The sequence below is a fragment of the Episyrphus balteatus genome, chromosome 2 (genome assembly GCF_945859705.1).
Source record: "Episyrphus balteatus chromosome 2, idEpiBalt1.1, whole genome shotgun sequence".
In the NCBI taxonomy this organism is placed as follows: domain Eukaryota; kingdom Metazoa; phylum Arthropoda; class Insecta; order Diptera; family Syrphidae; genus Episyrphus; species Episyrphus balteatus.
This window is the reverse complement of record NC_079135.1, coordinates 27,882,007-27,897,923: the sequence shown is the minus strand read 5'-3', so window position 1 is coordinate 27,897,923 and position 15,917 is coordinate 27,882,007. Positions and strand designations below refer to the sequence as shown.

At 30.7% G+C, this 15,917-nt stretch overlaps 1 protein-coding gene across 1 annotated transcript; it reads left to right on the top strand.

The window, feature by feature from the left end:
- On the top strand, positions 1–12,972 carry LOC129909971 (probable deoxyhypusine synthase). The gene is made up of 3 exons (XM_055987160.1): positions 1–308; positions 366–603; positions 12,306–12,972. The coding sequence occupies exons 1-3, from the start codon at positions 117–119 to the stop codon at positions 12,968–12,970; spliced, it is 1,095 nt and encodes a 364-aa protein (XP_055843135.1). The 5' UTR covers positions 1–116; the 3' UTR covers positions 12,971–12,972.
- The last annotated feature ends 2,945 nt before the right edge of the window (positions 12,973–15,917 follow it).

Here is a 15,917-nt window from a genome sequence, read left to right as displayed (position 1 = left end):
ACATTTAGCTCAAACTTCAAAAAATTGTTTTGATTTTGTTCAAGTTTCAAAACACGTTGTAGTGCATTTTACAAATTAATTATAAGATTTTGTGGATTTTTCCCAACAAAATAATTATGTCTAGTGAACCAGCTATAGCGAAAGAAGCTGTCCTCAAGTCCAGTTGTGAGATCCCAAAAGAAACAGCAACTGTCCAGGGCTACAATTGGAATAATGGAGTTGATTATTCAGCTCTTTTACAATCCTATATAAATTCTGGCTTCCAAGCTACCAACCTTGGTTTGGCTATAAAAGAAATAGACAAAATGGTAAGAAACTTATTAAACAAATAATTAATCGCAATTAAAAACACTATTTTCTTTAAGCTTGATTGCAGATCAAAGCCACTAGATGCCGACCAGGAAGACATTCATGAATCAGATGAATTTATAAAAAGAAAACACAATTGTACAATTTTCCTAGGTTTCACTTCGAATTTAGTATCGTCGGGGTTACGAGAAACATTGAGATTCCTTGTGGAACACAAAATGGTCGATTGTATTGTTACAACAGCCGGCGGAGTGGAAGAAGATTTTATAAAATGTTTAGCTCCAACTTATATGGGTGAGTAATTTCCTCAATTATCCCAGTAAGAATAGATTTTTTCAAGAAAACAATTCGTAACATGCTGATTTTTGGTAAACAGGTTGGTATTGAGGTGGTTTACAATCTGTGAAAAGTCCTGAAAGTTCCTCCGTCCGCTTGACCCGTTATAGTGGGTCATAAGGTCACAAAAATTGGTTCTCCGTTTATATCTCAAAAACAGTAGTGTCGTTTTCCAAAATTCAAGGAGTGACACTCCTAGCTATATAATCACTCCAGAAGGAGTGATTTCAAATTCCTAAATTGAAAAAGGATTGAATTTTTGGAGTGAATTCTTCACTCCCAAAATTTTGAAGGAGTGACGGAGTGATTACCAATACTTCTACATTTGACTTCATGGACTGCTTGTCAAATTGTTGGGTGGTTGTTTTAACTTTTTTTGTGAAGGAAATTATATTTATTTACAAAAAAAATTCAATAAAGTTTTGTAAAAAATCACTAAAAGTGAATTTAAAAGATTGTGTTATTATTTTATTCATTATTTCGTATTACAAACACATGCAAAGCAAACGTCAAATCACTCCACTTGTCAAATTCTTCGTGAACAGATTCCAAAATTGCACGAAAAAGGAGTGATTCACTCCCATAATTCTGGAAAACGACATCAGAATCAGATTTGTGAATCTGACAGCTGAACGAAAAATCTCAGATTTCATGATCTATTTGCGGCTTGAGATTCAAAAATCTGAATCTGAATTTTTATCAAGATTCACGCATAAGCACACGCACTTTCACACACACTCCTCTGTTTGACATTTGTCTGAACATTTGTTGTTGTTTTATTCTAAAAAGATTTTCTTTATACGCACAGATTTGGGACACAATTACAAAACTAGATTTCATATTCTATTTGCAGTGGAAAATCTGAGATTTTTAAACACAAATCTCAAAAGCAAAAAATATAAAACGACATTACAAACTTTTAGCTGAGCTGATTTTACATAAAATTGTGCTCCAAAGTCAGCTTGCATCACTTACCGTTTAGAAATCCTATAATACGGTGACCATCCGATCATTATAATAATAAACTGTTCATTATTTAAAGTACATGTTCATTATGAATTATTTTGTATTCAAAAACATAATGTTCATTATTTCAAAAGCTGTTCATTATTTATTCAGTATTTTATGATTTTTTCAAACAAAAACAAAAAAGTAAAGTTATTTTTTAAATAAAATGGTAATGTCAACGTGCCTTAATTTTCGGAATGTGAAAAGTCTTAAATGTAGTGAAATGATGCAAGTTTAATGTACCTACATTATGGAAAAGAAAAGCGATTTTAATCTTGATGACCCTGACGCTTGATGAAAATTGTAAAATGGGAAAATAGTCAGAAGACCACAGGAACTAGGTAAATGGAAGGTTCCAAACATTCTATAGAAAAACACAAAAAATTTTAAAACATTTAAAAAATTTTAGAATTTGACTTGTCTCCAAGAATTCTTTTACTCTTAAATAATGTTTTAAACAATTTAAAACATACAGTAATATTATTTTTAATTAACTAAATGGTAATTCTTGGCAAGTTACCTTGAATTGATCCACGATTTGTCACTTAAAAAATTACAACATACCTTTTAGAGTCACCAAAACAGCTTCAATCGATTTTTTTACATCACACCCGTTAAGAGACCGTGACATTAATTTACATACACAAATCAGGAACACAAAATGAAGTAATTCTGTCACACCCGTTACAATGGAAATACTCTTGGACAAAGACAGAAATAAAAAACACCGTTATTAAGAATTGGGATTATCTTTTGTTTTGGTTCATTGTTTGGAATTTAAAAATATGGTCAACGTGCTATAAATGCTCGTATCTACCCCAAAAATATGCAATTTTTTTTTAATTGGAACTTTCATTCACATCACCTCGCAGGTTAAGTTCTAGATGCGTTTTTTTTTTTTTGTATAGTATCCTCAAAAGACCTGATCCACATTGTTTGGTATATCAAAGGGTCGTATAAATTTATATATACATTAAAATGGTCCACGCTTGAATTGGAAAAATAAAATTTTTCAAAAAGTGGTCGGACCACTCCCTAGTTTCGTTCCACATCCTATAGGTATCATACTGTTAAAGCCTCATAAAGTTTTCACTTCAGATTCTTTGATGTAGTAAGCTTAGAACAAGCTTTTAACTACAATCAGAGGCTCATCATAAGTGCATGTTAGTGGTTAGTAGACAAAAAATACAACCTCCCACATGCACAATATAAAAACAAAATAATTACAAACAAATTTACAAGTTATAAAATTATAAGTACAAAAAATCCAACATTTATTTAAAACATTGATTAACAGTCACGATTGTGGAGCACTGGTTCGAAACAATGTTTTTAAACCCATTTTCGTCAAATTAAAGTCTAAGGATGAATGGTTCAAGTTAAAAAGTTTACTCATGCGACTAAGAGGCTCATTAATACCATAGTTTGTTCTATGAAAGTCGATATGCAAAGGTTCAAATCTTCGTAGGAGGTGAGATCCACCCGGATAATTTATACCAATACAAGCTAATATATCAGGGGCGTCAATTTGGGAATTAATAAGCTGATGAAGAAAGATTAAATCATTATTTACACGTCTCTGTGCTAAAGTTTGTATCTGAAGAAGTTGAATGCGATGTTCATAAGGTGGCAAGTTGAAAGGGTCGGTCCAAGGAAGACCTTTTAGAGCGAAGCGTACAAAATTGTGTTGAATAGATTCGATTCGGTTTTTATGAACTTCATAAAAAGGACTCCATACTTGAGAAGCGTACTCAAGATGGGGTCGAACGTAGCAGTTGTACAAAGATAGAGTAACAAATGGATCATCAAATTCCTTTGCCCAACGTTTAATAAAACCAAGCATTGAGCTCGCTTTATTTACTATAAAATTGATGTGTTCAGTAAATCCTAAATTTGAACTAAATTGGACACCCAAGTCTTTGAAGCTAAATACTCTACATAGCTTATGTTGCAAGATGTAGTAATCAAAAATATTAATGACTCGTTTTCTCGAGAATGTAATTGTTTGGCATTTAGCTGGGTTAAGTGAAAGGCCATTTTTACCACACCAAACATTAAAACTGTTAATATCGCTTTGTAGAAGGATACGGTCATTGTCAGACTTAATTTCTTTAAAAATCTTCATATCATCAGCAAATATGAAAATATCACTTGAAGTTATGCACGAGATTACGTCGTTTATAGCTAAAATGAATAAAAATGGGCCTAGGTGACTTCCCTGAGGGACGCCAGAGTTGGCTATAAAAAGATCTGAAAGACAGTTTCTAAATTTGACCTGATAGGATCTTTGGTTAAGATAAGATTCCACCCAGGCAATAAAAATACGTGGAAAACCAAAAGCTTTTAATTTGAAGATTATTATTTTATGACTAAGTTGATCAAATGCCTTTGAAAAGTCAGTGTAAACGCAGTCAACTTCATTACCTTTTTCTAATGCATTTGAACATTTATTTAAGAAGCTAAGAAGATTAGTTGTAGTAGATCTTTTTCTTACAAAGCCATGCTGCTTTTCACTTATCAGATTTTTACTATAAAATGCTAGACTATCACAAACAACTTGCTCAAAAACCTTTGGAATGCAGGATAGTTTCGAGATAGGCCTTGTAACGAACTTAAAGATGTTATATGATGTGGGAGACTTCTATCTATAGGTTGACCTGAGAATATAACCTCAAAACTGAACAAAACTATGAATTTCACAATGCAGTGAAATCTAACCCTTACATCTAATAGAAATCTCCTACCAACCTTCCGCCGTGGAAACCCATCAGTAGGACATAATGCTTACAGGGCCATTTGGTCCATCCTGGTAGCACGAAGAAAGGGTGTCTGGACCACAACCGCCAGGCATGCTTGCTTTCGCACGGAGTAGCTCGTCGGAGGGGGGGTCTTTGCTGTTGTAGGTCTAGACGGTCGTCACGCATTTTCATGCCTATAAAATTTTAAAAAAAGAGCGAAGCCTTTAATTGTTCCAATAGTTTACGAGTTTTGAGTTCCGATTTTATGAGTGATGGAGAGCTTAGGTGTTGTTGCTCTAGGAGGAATACCCACCCACGTACTTTCACCTTAAGGCTTAGGCACATCCATGGCTATCACGTCCTCGAATTTAGTGATAACCCCTAATTCGAAAATATTATCGAAAGAACTAAACCATTATTCGTAATTACATACCTCTACAGCAAAATTAAACTTCAAATCCTCAAAAATATCTTCAATATCTTTCATACTTACTTTCGGTATAAACAATAAAATACCACAAAAGAATTCATATTCCAAAAAAAAAAATTCCTTATACCATCGCTGTCTGTCATCTTAAATTTGCATCAACACATCCACCGAAAAATCTCTTAAGCCCAAAAATTCATTTCAAAGAAACTTGATATCAAGAGCGAAATTCATAAGCATGAATCAAAACAACCTTTAAACCAATGTGAAATAAGAACTAGATGTTTTATACTTAAATTTATACATAAGAAATATAGGTATGTATATCTTTATTAAATCAAAAAAAAAATACTTATAAACTAAAAATAATTCAAAAAAATATAAAAAAAAATTACATATGAAATTCAACAAAATAAAAAAAAAATATCTTCATAAAAAATATTAAGGCCCATTTGCTGAAACGAGTCTTAAATATTTAAGTAAATCATAAAGGCCTAAGTTTCACATACCGGTTTGCACGAACTTAAAAGTAACCCCTAAATCTGACTAAGTTTAACATTATTTAGGATGAGGAAATAGTAGATCTATGTTCTTCTTAAGCAATTTTAACTGCGAAGAAAAGAAAAAAACACCCCTTAAAAATGATTTTGGGTGTAAAGTGAACAATAATTATAAGTTTAAGAACGGTTAACTTACTTTATACGTGTTAACTAGTAGCAGATGGTACAATTTGCCGCACAAATTCGTATACATTTCTTAACATTTTGCTGTCAACATTTTCACACACAATACAAACAAACACAATGACACACAAATACATACACAACAATAATTCTTTCAAATTAATAATTTGTTTTTTATTGAATTAAACACCATTTATTTTACCGCTTTCACTAATATTCATTTTTTCTTCAATAAACATAGACAGAATAACAAAATTTCTTGAATTATTTTCCGTAAATTGTTCAAAAACAATTTAAATTAACTGACGTTTGTGTCGATTTGACAATTTGATTTGAAGCTCTCAGCGATTTCTCGCATGAAAGTAAATCATTGCTAGGATTAACATAAATATTTTTTAGCAACTTGGAATAAACTAAGTAAAACAGAAGTGCTATGTTTGACCTAGCTAAGATCTAAATTTATGATCCGTATGAGCAAATGGGCCTAAGTTATTAAATGATTTAAAGCAAAAAACAAAATTGGTCTGAATTGGAGTTAAAGAGCGCCAAAATAGTACGTCATCAATTAATATTATATCTAACAAAATAAATTTTTTATTAAAGCGAAAGAGATGACTGTATTATATGTTACACAGATTTGAATTATTTCTGCGCGCTAGCTTTTATTCAAATTCACAGTGGGATGAATATATAAAATTTTATATCAAAATTCAAATTATTATTTCTTTCAAATTGTAAATAGATAATGTATTTTTGAATTTTAAGCATATATATGTAATTAAATTGTAGATAGATATTTTGATATTGTAGTTAGGTATTTTTCATTATATTTCAAATTTATCAAAATGATAATCAAAATTTATATTAGCTTTAATTAGAATGAAAATGAAATGCATGAATATTTATACAATTCTTTTTTTTTGTATGTATCTCAAAATTTGTTTTTTTTTTTTTTTTTTTTTTTCTTTTATCTAGATTTTATTTTACCTGCATGTCCGTTCGTTATAGATAATAAATTTCGTTCAAAATATATTTTAGCTTATCAAACTTACCAAAATCGACTTAGAAAAATTACGTTGTTATAAATCCAATATGATGTGCGCACAGCATTCTTGGCAGGTAATCCTTTTATTGTACCTGTATAAATAAATAAACCAAAAAAAATCCGGCGATATCTTGAACGAACTTGTATTACTGTTTGATCGAACTAGGGGTAATTTTGATAGGGGCATTTCATTTCACTTTCTACTTTTGATATCATTTTTTGACTCAAATTTTTAAAACAAAAAAAAGAACTTAACACTAAAAATATTACAAACTAAAATAACACTAAAAAATATATACTAAATTTAACATAAAAAAAAGAAAATGCATCAGATGAATCACAAGATGGTAGGGTTATCGAAAGATGTTATTTTTTTTTTCTTTTGCAATGAAAGAAAGGATCCCATCATAGACATCGATTACTATCTTTTGGAGGGGGGCTGATTTTAAGCACATGGTTTTTTTTCTTGTTTTTTTTTTTTTTTTTCTTTTATTAGAGCGATCTAAACCTTAAGTTTTTAACACCAGAGTCAGACAATTGGGTAAAATGACTTTTTATTTTGGAGACGAATGAAAGGGAGATGTGACGTCACTATCGAAATTTATCGAGTAACACTTTGCTTTTGTTTGTACTATATTACTTTCACATACATATAGTTTTTTTAATATTCGATTTTAACAACTCGACATAGATAGGGTATTGGTAGATCAATTTTTAAGGTTTTTATTTCTCTTTTTATAGAATTTTTGGTTTTCTACGGTAAATAACAAATGTCACATCACTTAGCGAATGGAATTTTTTGCGTTTTATTGCTATTTTTTTTTTCGTTTTCTATTGAATGAGTTTTATGTTTGGCGTTATTTTAATTATGAGCTCGCGTTGAAACAAATACTTTTTATCTTGTGCACTTGGCGAATTTTTGCACGTATTTTTTTTGTTTTAAACGCAGCCTTTAAAATAGTTTTTGCTCAAACGATTATATAGCTTTTTAGATGGCTTAAACTGAACTTTATTTTTTTTTTTTTTTTATTTTTCTTTCTTTTAAAACTTTATAGTAGCACGCGATTTAAATAGACTTTTTTTTCTTTCGCCGGAGCGATCGCGGCTGTATTTAAAGAGTGTTCCTGTTCAGTCGACTAGATGATTTATTTCAAAGAGAGCGAGTCCGAATTCGGGCTCAGCTTTTATAGCAAAATTTTGTGGACTTAGGTTCCACACGCTTCATGAAGGTGTTCTTCCGGGCACATCTAATATTTTGTAGGTTTTTGACCAAAGAATTATATTTTTGGTATCAAAAATTAAGTTTCAATTTCTTGAAAAATAAGTGTGAGAATTTTAGATTTTTTTGATCAAAATCCTACAAGATATAAGGTACCGGAAGTCTTCCATTACCCCATACATTGATATTCTTTTGTGACGTGGAAGCTTGATTAGGTAGTGTAGGTACGTGAACTCGTGATTCATTGACAGATGCGAACACGGAAACTCTTAAATTTTAAAGAGATCTCTTTAAGAGAATTTTATATGGGAAATTTCTCGATGATGATTCTTATAATCATATCTCATACAGCACTACCTTATCGACGCATAAAGGTCATGTATAAGGATCTTGATAATTTTTAAGGTATCGCAATATTTCGAGATTCCCTACAGCCTATAATTCTTTATATCTGTCTTATCACCCTTCTTGAAAACAGGAGTGAGGAATGACTTTTTCCAGATGGAGGGAAATTTTCCTGACTTGATGGAAAGTTTGAATAAAAATGTTAGAGGCTGAACTAGGGAGTTTCTACAGTTTTTTAATACTATTGGTGGCACACCATCTGGGCCAGCAGAACAATCATCATTTAAGGATGAAAGAAGGTCTAACACAGTACTTTGCAGTACAGGGATGTTCGTACAACTCGTTTCGGAATATGAATGTAAATTTTTGAAATAGATTTCATCAACATCAACAGTCTCATTAACAAATGAATTACGAAAGTTATTGGCGAAAGCATTGCAAATGTCAAATGTTTGATGTAATGTAATATCGTCATGAATGAAGTTTGCCGGATATCCATCTGAGTTTTTCTTTGAGTTAACAAGGTTCCAAAATGACTTTGGATCTTTTCTTAGGGAATTTCCTTTCTCAATTATGTAGTCGGTGTACAAATTTTTTGAATGAGTTTTGAATTCTTCGAATAGTTCAACGTAAGAAGCGTGATCAACTGGGGAAAGGGTTCTTAAAAAAAGTTTCCATGCTTTATTTCGTTTATTTCTTAGTATTTTTAGGTCTTTTGTGTACCAAGGGTGACTAAAATTATTATTATTATTATTTGATTTTTTCATGGAAATGGAATTTACAAGGCAGCTGTTAAGGATGTTATAAAAATTTGTAACTGCTTCATCAATATTAGATAATGTAAGTATATTTTCTATCCCTGAACTAGATATGTTTTCAGAAAGCAACTCAAAATTTGCTTTTTTAAAATCAAGAGTATAAGAGCAATCAAAATCGTTACTGTTTTCAGTAATATGATTGCTCCATTCAAAGAAGATATCCAAAGGTGGATGGTAACCGTCTATATTAGTGATACCAGTTCTAGACTCTAGAACAAGAGTACTAATAGCGTCAGAGGAAAATACTAAATCGAGAATTCGATTTTTATAGTTTTTAATACAGCTTATCTGCTGTAAGTCAGTATACAAAATTTTGTCTAATAAAGCAAGCTCATTTTGTGAAGATGTTAGTGAAGCTTCTTGATATGTTTCATCATCGGAAGGGACCCAATCAATGTGAGGTAAATTGAAGTCTCCTAAAAGTAATATGTTGCTATTGGAGCAAGACAAGTCAAGTACGTAATCTAAAGCCATCGAAAGCTCTGTATAAGAGCATGATGTACTTTTTGGAGGAATATATACATTTAGAATATAAATTGATTTAGTCATTGAAGAAATTTTAACGCAGATTAAGTCAATTGAGAGCTTAAACGGGAATGATATGGAAGAAGAAACAAATTTATTTCGAACCGCTACTAAGACACCACCTCCGAGTTCCTTTGCATTTCCGGCGTGGCGATCTTTTCTGTAAACTAAGAACTCTTGACAAAATAGTTCCGTGTCTAAAAAGCTAGCATTTAACCAAGTTTCTGTTAAAATAAATATATCATGTGGAAATGTTTGTGAATTCATGAAAATGTCAGCGGCTTTGCTTCGTAACCCCCTTACGTTTTGGTAAAAGAGGGCAATCCTGCTGAGTTTTTTGTCGAAGGTATTTTAGATACAGGGTGTTTTTTTGTGATAGAGAACTCTTTAACTAAGGTTTCTAGGGGCCAATTATGAGTGTTGCAAATGGAATCAAAATAAGTTGGGTTTGTTACAATTTTAAATGATGAAATAAAACTATTGGGCTTACTTATTTTTGTGCACTTAATAGATGTTGTTGAAGGAATGGTTTTACAAGAAACTAAATGGGAAATTATATCATCAGGAGATGTATTAGGGTCTAACCGTGAAACGAAAATCGATCTTGGTTTCGAAACAGCCTTAATTATATTAGTACTAGCAACGGTGGTTGTCGAGGCTACTGGTTGAGTAGGATTAGGTAATACAGCAATAGGATGAGGATTTGTGTTGAGATTTGTGCGTTTTGGAGATGGACCAGAATTTTTCACATTCGATGAATTGTCTCTCCTTCTTTTTTTGTTAATTTTTTGGGTACGTACATGAGCTTTGTTTATACCGGAACCAGACTGAGCAAGAATATCATCATCGTGAGAAGAAATTAAATTTTGAGGAAGGTCAGGAACTAAATCATCAGTTGAAGTGGAGTTATTTACCATACTGTTAGTTATGGAAAAAGAATTTAAATTTGAGACCGCAGTATTAAAAACATTGAGAAGTTCTTCGAAACCTTTTGAGAGTTTTAAAGTAAAAAAATAAAATTGTATTTTTTTTTAAGTACCTATTCTGAATTCTGCAACTTCCAGGTAAATTTCAGCAACAGAACACACGGCTGTTTGTTGAGGACTTTTTATCTGCACTTTTTGCTCATAAATGATTATTATTAATTATTGCTCGGATATTTTTCAAAAAAAATAATTTATATGTATGTTTTATAAAGACAAGTAAAATAGCAATAATACATTATATTCACTTTTCAAAAAAAAATAAATTGCACGACTGGGGTCGCACGTACTTGCTCTTATGCTTAAAGTAACTATAATGTTAAAGCTTTTTATTCAAGAAATTTAAAATTTGATATTTTGAAGAAATTTTATAAGTAGTATAAAAAAATTAAATCTGTTTTTATAATTAATTAAACTCCGTTTTAAATTATCTTAAAACAAAAAACAAATATGCCATTTTATTTCTTGTATAAAAAGGTATTTTTAGAAAAAAAATTTCGAAAATTGTAGGAGCCGTTTTTTAAAAAAATAATTTTTTATGTATAAAAATTTTTTAACATTTTTCAAAAAAAAAGTTGGTATGCCATTTTGAAGAAATAATTAATTTACACATAAAAACTAAATTTCAAAATTTTTCATTGATCCGTTTTCAAAAAATTGATTTTTCAAAAAAAAATTTTGAAATATTTTTTAAAAATCCAAAAATGCGTTTTTTGAAAATTTTCTAAATTTTTAATATTATCTTTACTTACACACGTTTGTATAAAAATTTTCATTTAAATCGGGTTAATGTTGTACGAGATATTCAGAAATGAAAAAACCCGTTCTATGACAGGTACCGTTAATAACGGTACAAAAAATATTTTTTTTATTTAAAAAGTTGGCTCTTATGTGTAGTACTACACACAAAAATTTTAATCAAAATCGTTAGAGCCGTTTTTGAAAAAAATTAACTTTTCTATTTCCGTTATATGGCAGGTACCGTTAGTTTTGGTCATTAAAAAAAATTTCAATTTCCCCTCTAGGGAATCACCAAAAACTGCTAACTACCAAGTTTGAAGAAAATCACTTCACTCGTTTAGGCTGCAGCTCCAGATAGAGACAGACACACACACAGACAGACAGACAGACAGACAGACAGATTTGCCGGACCCACTTTTTTGGCATTCTCCATCATCGTAATGTCATGTAAAATTGTTATCTCGAGTTCGATTTTTTTTACGAATCCTAAACTTGCCCTATAGTACCTATATCGCAAGTAAAAAACTGAAAAAAAAATCAAGATTAGGTACAAAACTTAAACATTGAACTGTTATCAGCACCCTCTTGTGCTGAAGTTAGCACCATGAAATTTTACGTTAATGTAATAGATAACTGGAACAAATTTAGTGGGTGGCCCGCAGAAAAATCGATAAAAAATATTTTTTTGGACCACCCTAATAAACATACACTGTGCGTCATGAATAAAGGTACACAATTTACAAAAGATGAAAGCGATTGGCGCTTGGGTTAGGTAACAAAGCAGATTTTCGGATGCGAAGAGTATAGGTTGTTAAACCTATAAACCCAAAATAAAAAGCGTGTGGCCACTAGTTGTGTTTTTTCGCATGTTCTACAAAAGTTTGTAGAACAATTTTTGTTTCTAAATCCTACTGTTTTTGAGATATAAACGAAAAGCCCTAGTTTTGTGACCTTTGAACCACTAGAACGGGTCAAGCGGACGGAGGACTTTTCACAGATTGTAAACCACCTCAATACCAATATGTATACCAAAAATAGATTTTTTCCTTTCTTTGGCTTTTTTTTGTCTATTTTTCCTGGGTTAAATTTCTTTAAAACTATAACACTCAATTTGATCATAATATTCAGGATCCTTTGAACTTCCGGGAAAAGAATTACGCGACAAAGGAATCAATCGAATTGGCAATCTCTTAGTGCCCAATGACAACTATTGTAAATTTGAAGATTGGCTGATGCCTCTCCTTACAGAAATGCTCGAAGAACAGAAAGAAAAAAATATCCTCTGGTCACCATCAAAGATAATTGAACGACTCGGTGAGAGAATAGATGATCCTTCTTCTATTTACTACTGGGCGGCTAAGAACAAAATCCCAGTTTTTAGTCCAGCTCTGACCGATGGCAGTCTTGGTGATATGATGTATTTCCATTCATTTCGTAATCCTGGTTTAGTTGTTGATATTGTATCGGATTTGCGTCGACTAAATACAATGGCAGTTAAGGCTGTAAACTCTGGAATGATAATTGTTGGTGGTGGAGTAATAAAACATCACATTTGCAATGCCAATCTTATGCGAAATGGTGCTGATTTCTCGGTATTTATTAATACAGCTTCGGAATTCGATGGTAGCGATAGTGGTGCTAGGCCGGATGAGGCAATATCTTGGGGTAAAATAAAAAAAGATGCTAGTCCGGTGAAAGTGTATGCCGAAGCTAGTTTGGTGTTTCCTTTAATAGTTGGTGAAACATTTGCTAAAAGATATTTTAATAATAAAAAACAAAATCTACATAAATAGAATTTTTGGAGTTTTTTTAAGTTTCTAGTTTTTATTATTTTACTTGCACTTTTGAAACATTGCACCGTTTTGAGAATTTGGTTGAGTTGAGTTTGAGATATGTGTAAAGAGACACAATGGATTGTAGCGCCGCACAGTGGCCCGTTTTGATTTTTTTGGTTGTAAAACTAGGATTTTTTAAACGAATGGAGATATCGCGATAAGGGCCAAATGGACTTGAAATTCCGATTCAGCTGGTCCAAAAACATATGTGTGGATCAGAATCAAAACCCATTATATCCACTTTTCAAAAAAAATGACTTAGGTATGAGGTTTTGTTTCTATTATTCAAATACATACGTTGCGCCCAAGTTTGAGTCTCTAACTACATTTTTTGGCGTAGAAATCAGACCACAAAGTTAGAGGTTAATTTCAAAACCCATTTTATCCACTTGAGTTTTTGTTTCAAAACCCATTATATCCAAACAATTTTATTGGCATCAAAATCCATTATATCCATTCAAAATATTATTTCTAAAATAAATTTGATATTCAAAAACCATTTTATCCATGGGATGAGATTAGATGGGAATATCCGAAAATTTATACGGATTTTTGAAAAAAAAAAAATTCGGCATTTAGGTTTGAATTTATTTGTTCAAGAAAGTAGGCGTAGTTAAAAAAAAAGGAAATAAAGTTTTCTCGTTTTTAATTGAGTTTTTTTGAATGCCATATTTTCTTATTTTGGTCTGAAATTCAGAGGTGATTTTCAAAATCCATTCTATCCATATTTGTTTTGGGTATAACTCTAAAACTAAAACCCTCAGATCACGATTTCTGGACTTAAACTGTGGGGAATCCTAATTGAATCAATCCTGCATTTAAAAAAGTACTAAAAAATGTTTCGTTTACGAGATACAAGTTTTTCTCGATTTACTCGAATTTAAAAAAAGTGGATAAAATGGGTTTTGATTCTGATCCACACATATACAATGATAGGTCTTGTTCCTGATACATGACACTTTTTTTTTGTGTGCCGGTGTAATTAAAGGAAAACCTTTTGGAAGCCCTTTTCCTAATTGAATCATTTATTTTCAAAACATGATAAGTCCATGATTTCAAATTTTTCAGGAGAAGAAAAAAACGTTCTATTTTCTTTTTTTAAGTGTAGCTAAATGTATAAAAAATATATTTTGTAGAACTTTTACCTAGCTACAGAATATCGTTTGGTATTTACTTTTTGGACCGATAGTTCAAAAGATAAAAAATAAAAACGATTTTGGACTTATCATACTTTGAAAATAAACGAATGTGAAATTAGTTTTAAAATGAATATACAATTTTTTTTAAAGCCGCAGTCTATCAAACAATTGCATTTGGGAATAGAATATAATGTTTCGAGTAGTTATTTTACTTGAAAGGCGCTTTCAACTTAAGAATTTGAGTCAATAGAGTCAGCTTCTTTATGTGTAGTCAATTACTCATAAAAAAGTTGCTGTTTATTTTCAAAAGATGATAAGTCCGGGACTTTAAACATGTTTTGACAGTAAAAAATTTTTTTCGCGTAGCTGTAAAATCGAATATAGACTGATTAGATGCTTCATATTTTGAAGGCAGGTGTGGTTATCCCCCAAGAACATATTCAGTTAAAAAAACGAATTTTGAAAAAAAGTGGACTTATCATGTTTTGAAAATAAACGATTCAATTTTTACACTCAAAACTAAGAAAAATAATTTTAAAACTTTTTTTCATCATGAAATATTATCAACTTTGGCCTGCTTTATAATGCCGACTTTTCAGGAGTAGATTTTTACAGTGCGCCGAAGCTTATTGGTGTAAGTCGACTGTTATGAATGTAAGCCTCAGGTGACTAAGTCGCTATCCGCATAGAAGAATCCAAGTCGACTTCAGCCGTGCGACATTATTGCGCAGCTAAAATCGACTCGTAAAAAGTCGGCATAAGGCACACCAATAACCCAAATTGAATCATTCTTTCGATTACTGCTTACTGGAGCTCCAAGCATTTGTGAATCCAGTGAAAAAAAAATTCTGAAAAGGAATATTGCACTTTTGCACTTTGTACGCCAGCTTAAGGCGTGCCCAGTGCCTAAGTAAATATACAAATTCAACACTTTAATCATATAAGAAAAAATGTAGCACATTTTCGAAATAAAGTTAGTATTTTATTTTTATATATATTTATTTATTTATTTTTCTTATTTATTTCTATTTTTAATAAAACTTTGATCAAAAAAACATTAAGAAACAAATCAAACCAAAAAAAAAAAAACGAAAAATTAAAACCAAACGAGCATTAATTAATGAAGTTATTACACAGTGTCAATATAATAATAATTATTTTATTATAATATAGTTTTTCGACTTCTCGTTTCGTTCGTTTCAAATCTCTCGTTCTGTTTTATCATCTTATTTTTTTTTTTTTTTTTATTTTGCTTAATATACATCGTCAATAGATGAATAGTTTTATGTATTTAATAAATTGTTTAATTTGTAGCTTTAAATAATTTAATTTATTATTTTTTTTTTTTTTCAAAAATTCTATTATCTAATTGTTTAAACTAATCATAATTAAATTGCTATAAGTTATTGTTTTTTTTTTTTTATTTACAAAAATAGTACACACACACATACAATATTGTAACAAACAAATGTGTTAAATTAAAGAAAACTAAAAAAATAAAACTTGTATAACAACAAAAGAAGACAAGTTTCACACGTTTGGTTATGAATTTTTGTTCTTCTGGAACCGTGAGTATTTTTTGTTTGGATAAATTTAATTTTTTTTTTAGGATTAATGTATTTCAGTTATGCAAACTTATGTAGGTATTGTTGTTTTTTTTTCATTTTTTTTAATGTTATTAATTTTTTTTATGAAAACATTTAACGTGAAAACTTTGTTAGATATAATCACATACATACATACATAATTTAAAATTTGTTTACTTA

What these genes read in the sequence shown, in the direction of transcription:
- LOC129909971 (XM_055987160.1), top strand. Translation starts at nt 117, where the DNA reads ATGTCTAGTGAACCAGCTATAGCGAAAGAAGCTGTCCTCAAGTCCAGT. An exon ending in TAAAAGAAATAGACAAAATG is followed by an intron (nt 309 to 365) that starts GTAAGAAACTTA and finishes ATTTTCTTTAAG; the next exon opens with CTTGATTGCAGATCAAAGCC. An exon ending in TTTAGCTCCAACTTATATGG is followed by an intron (nt 604 to 12,305) that starts GTGAGTAATTTC and finishes CATAATATTCAG; the next exon opens with GATCCTTTGAACTTCCGGGA.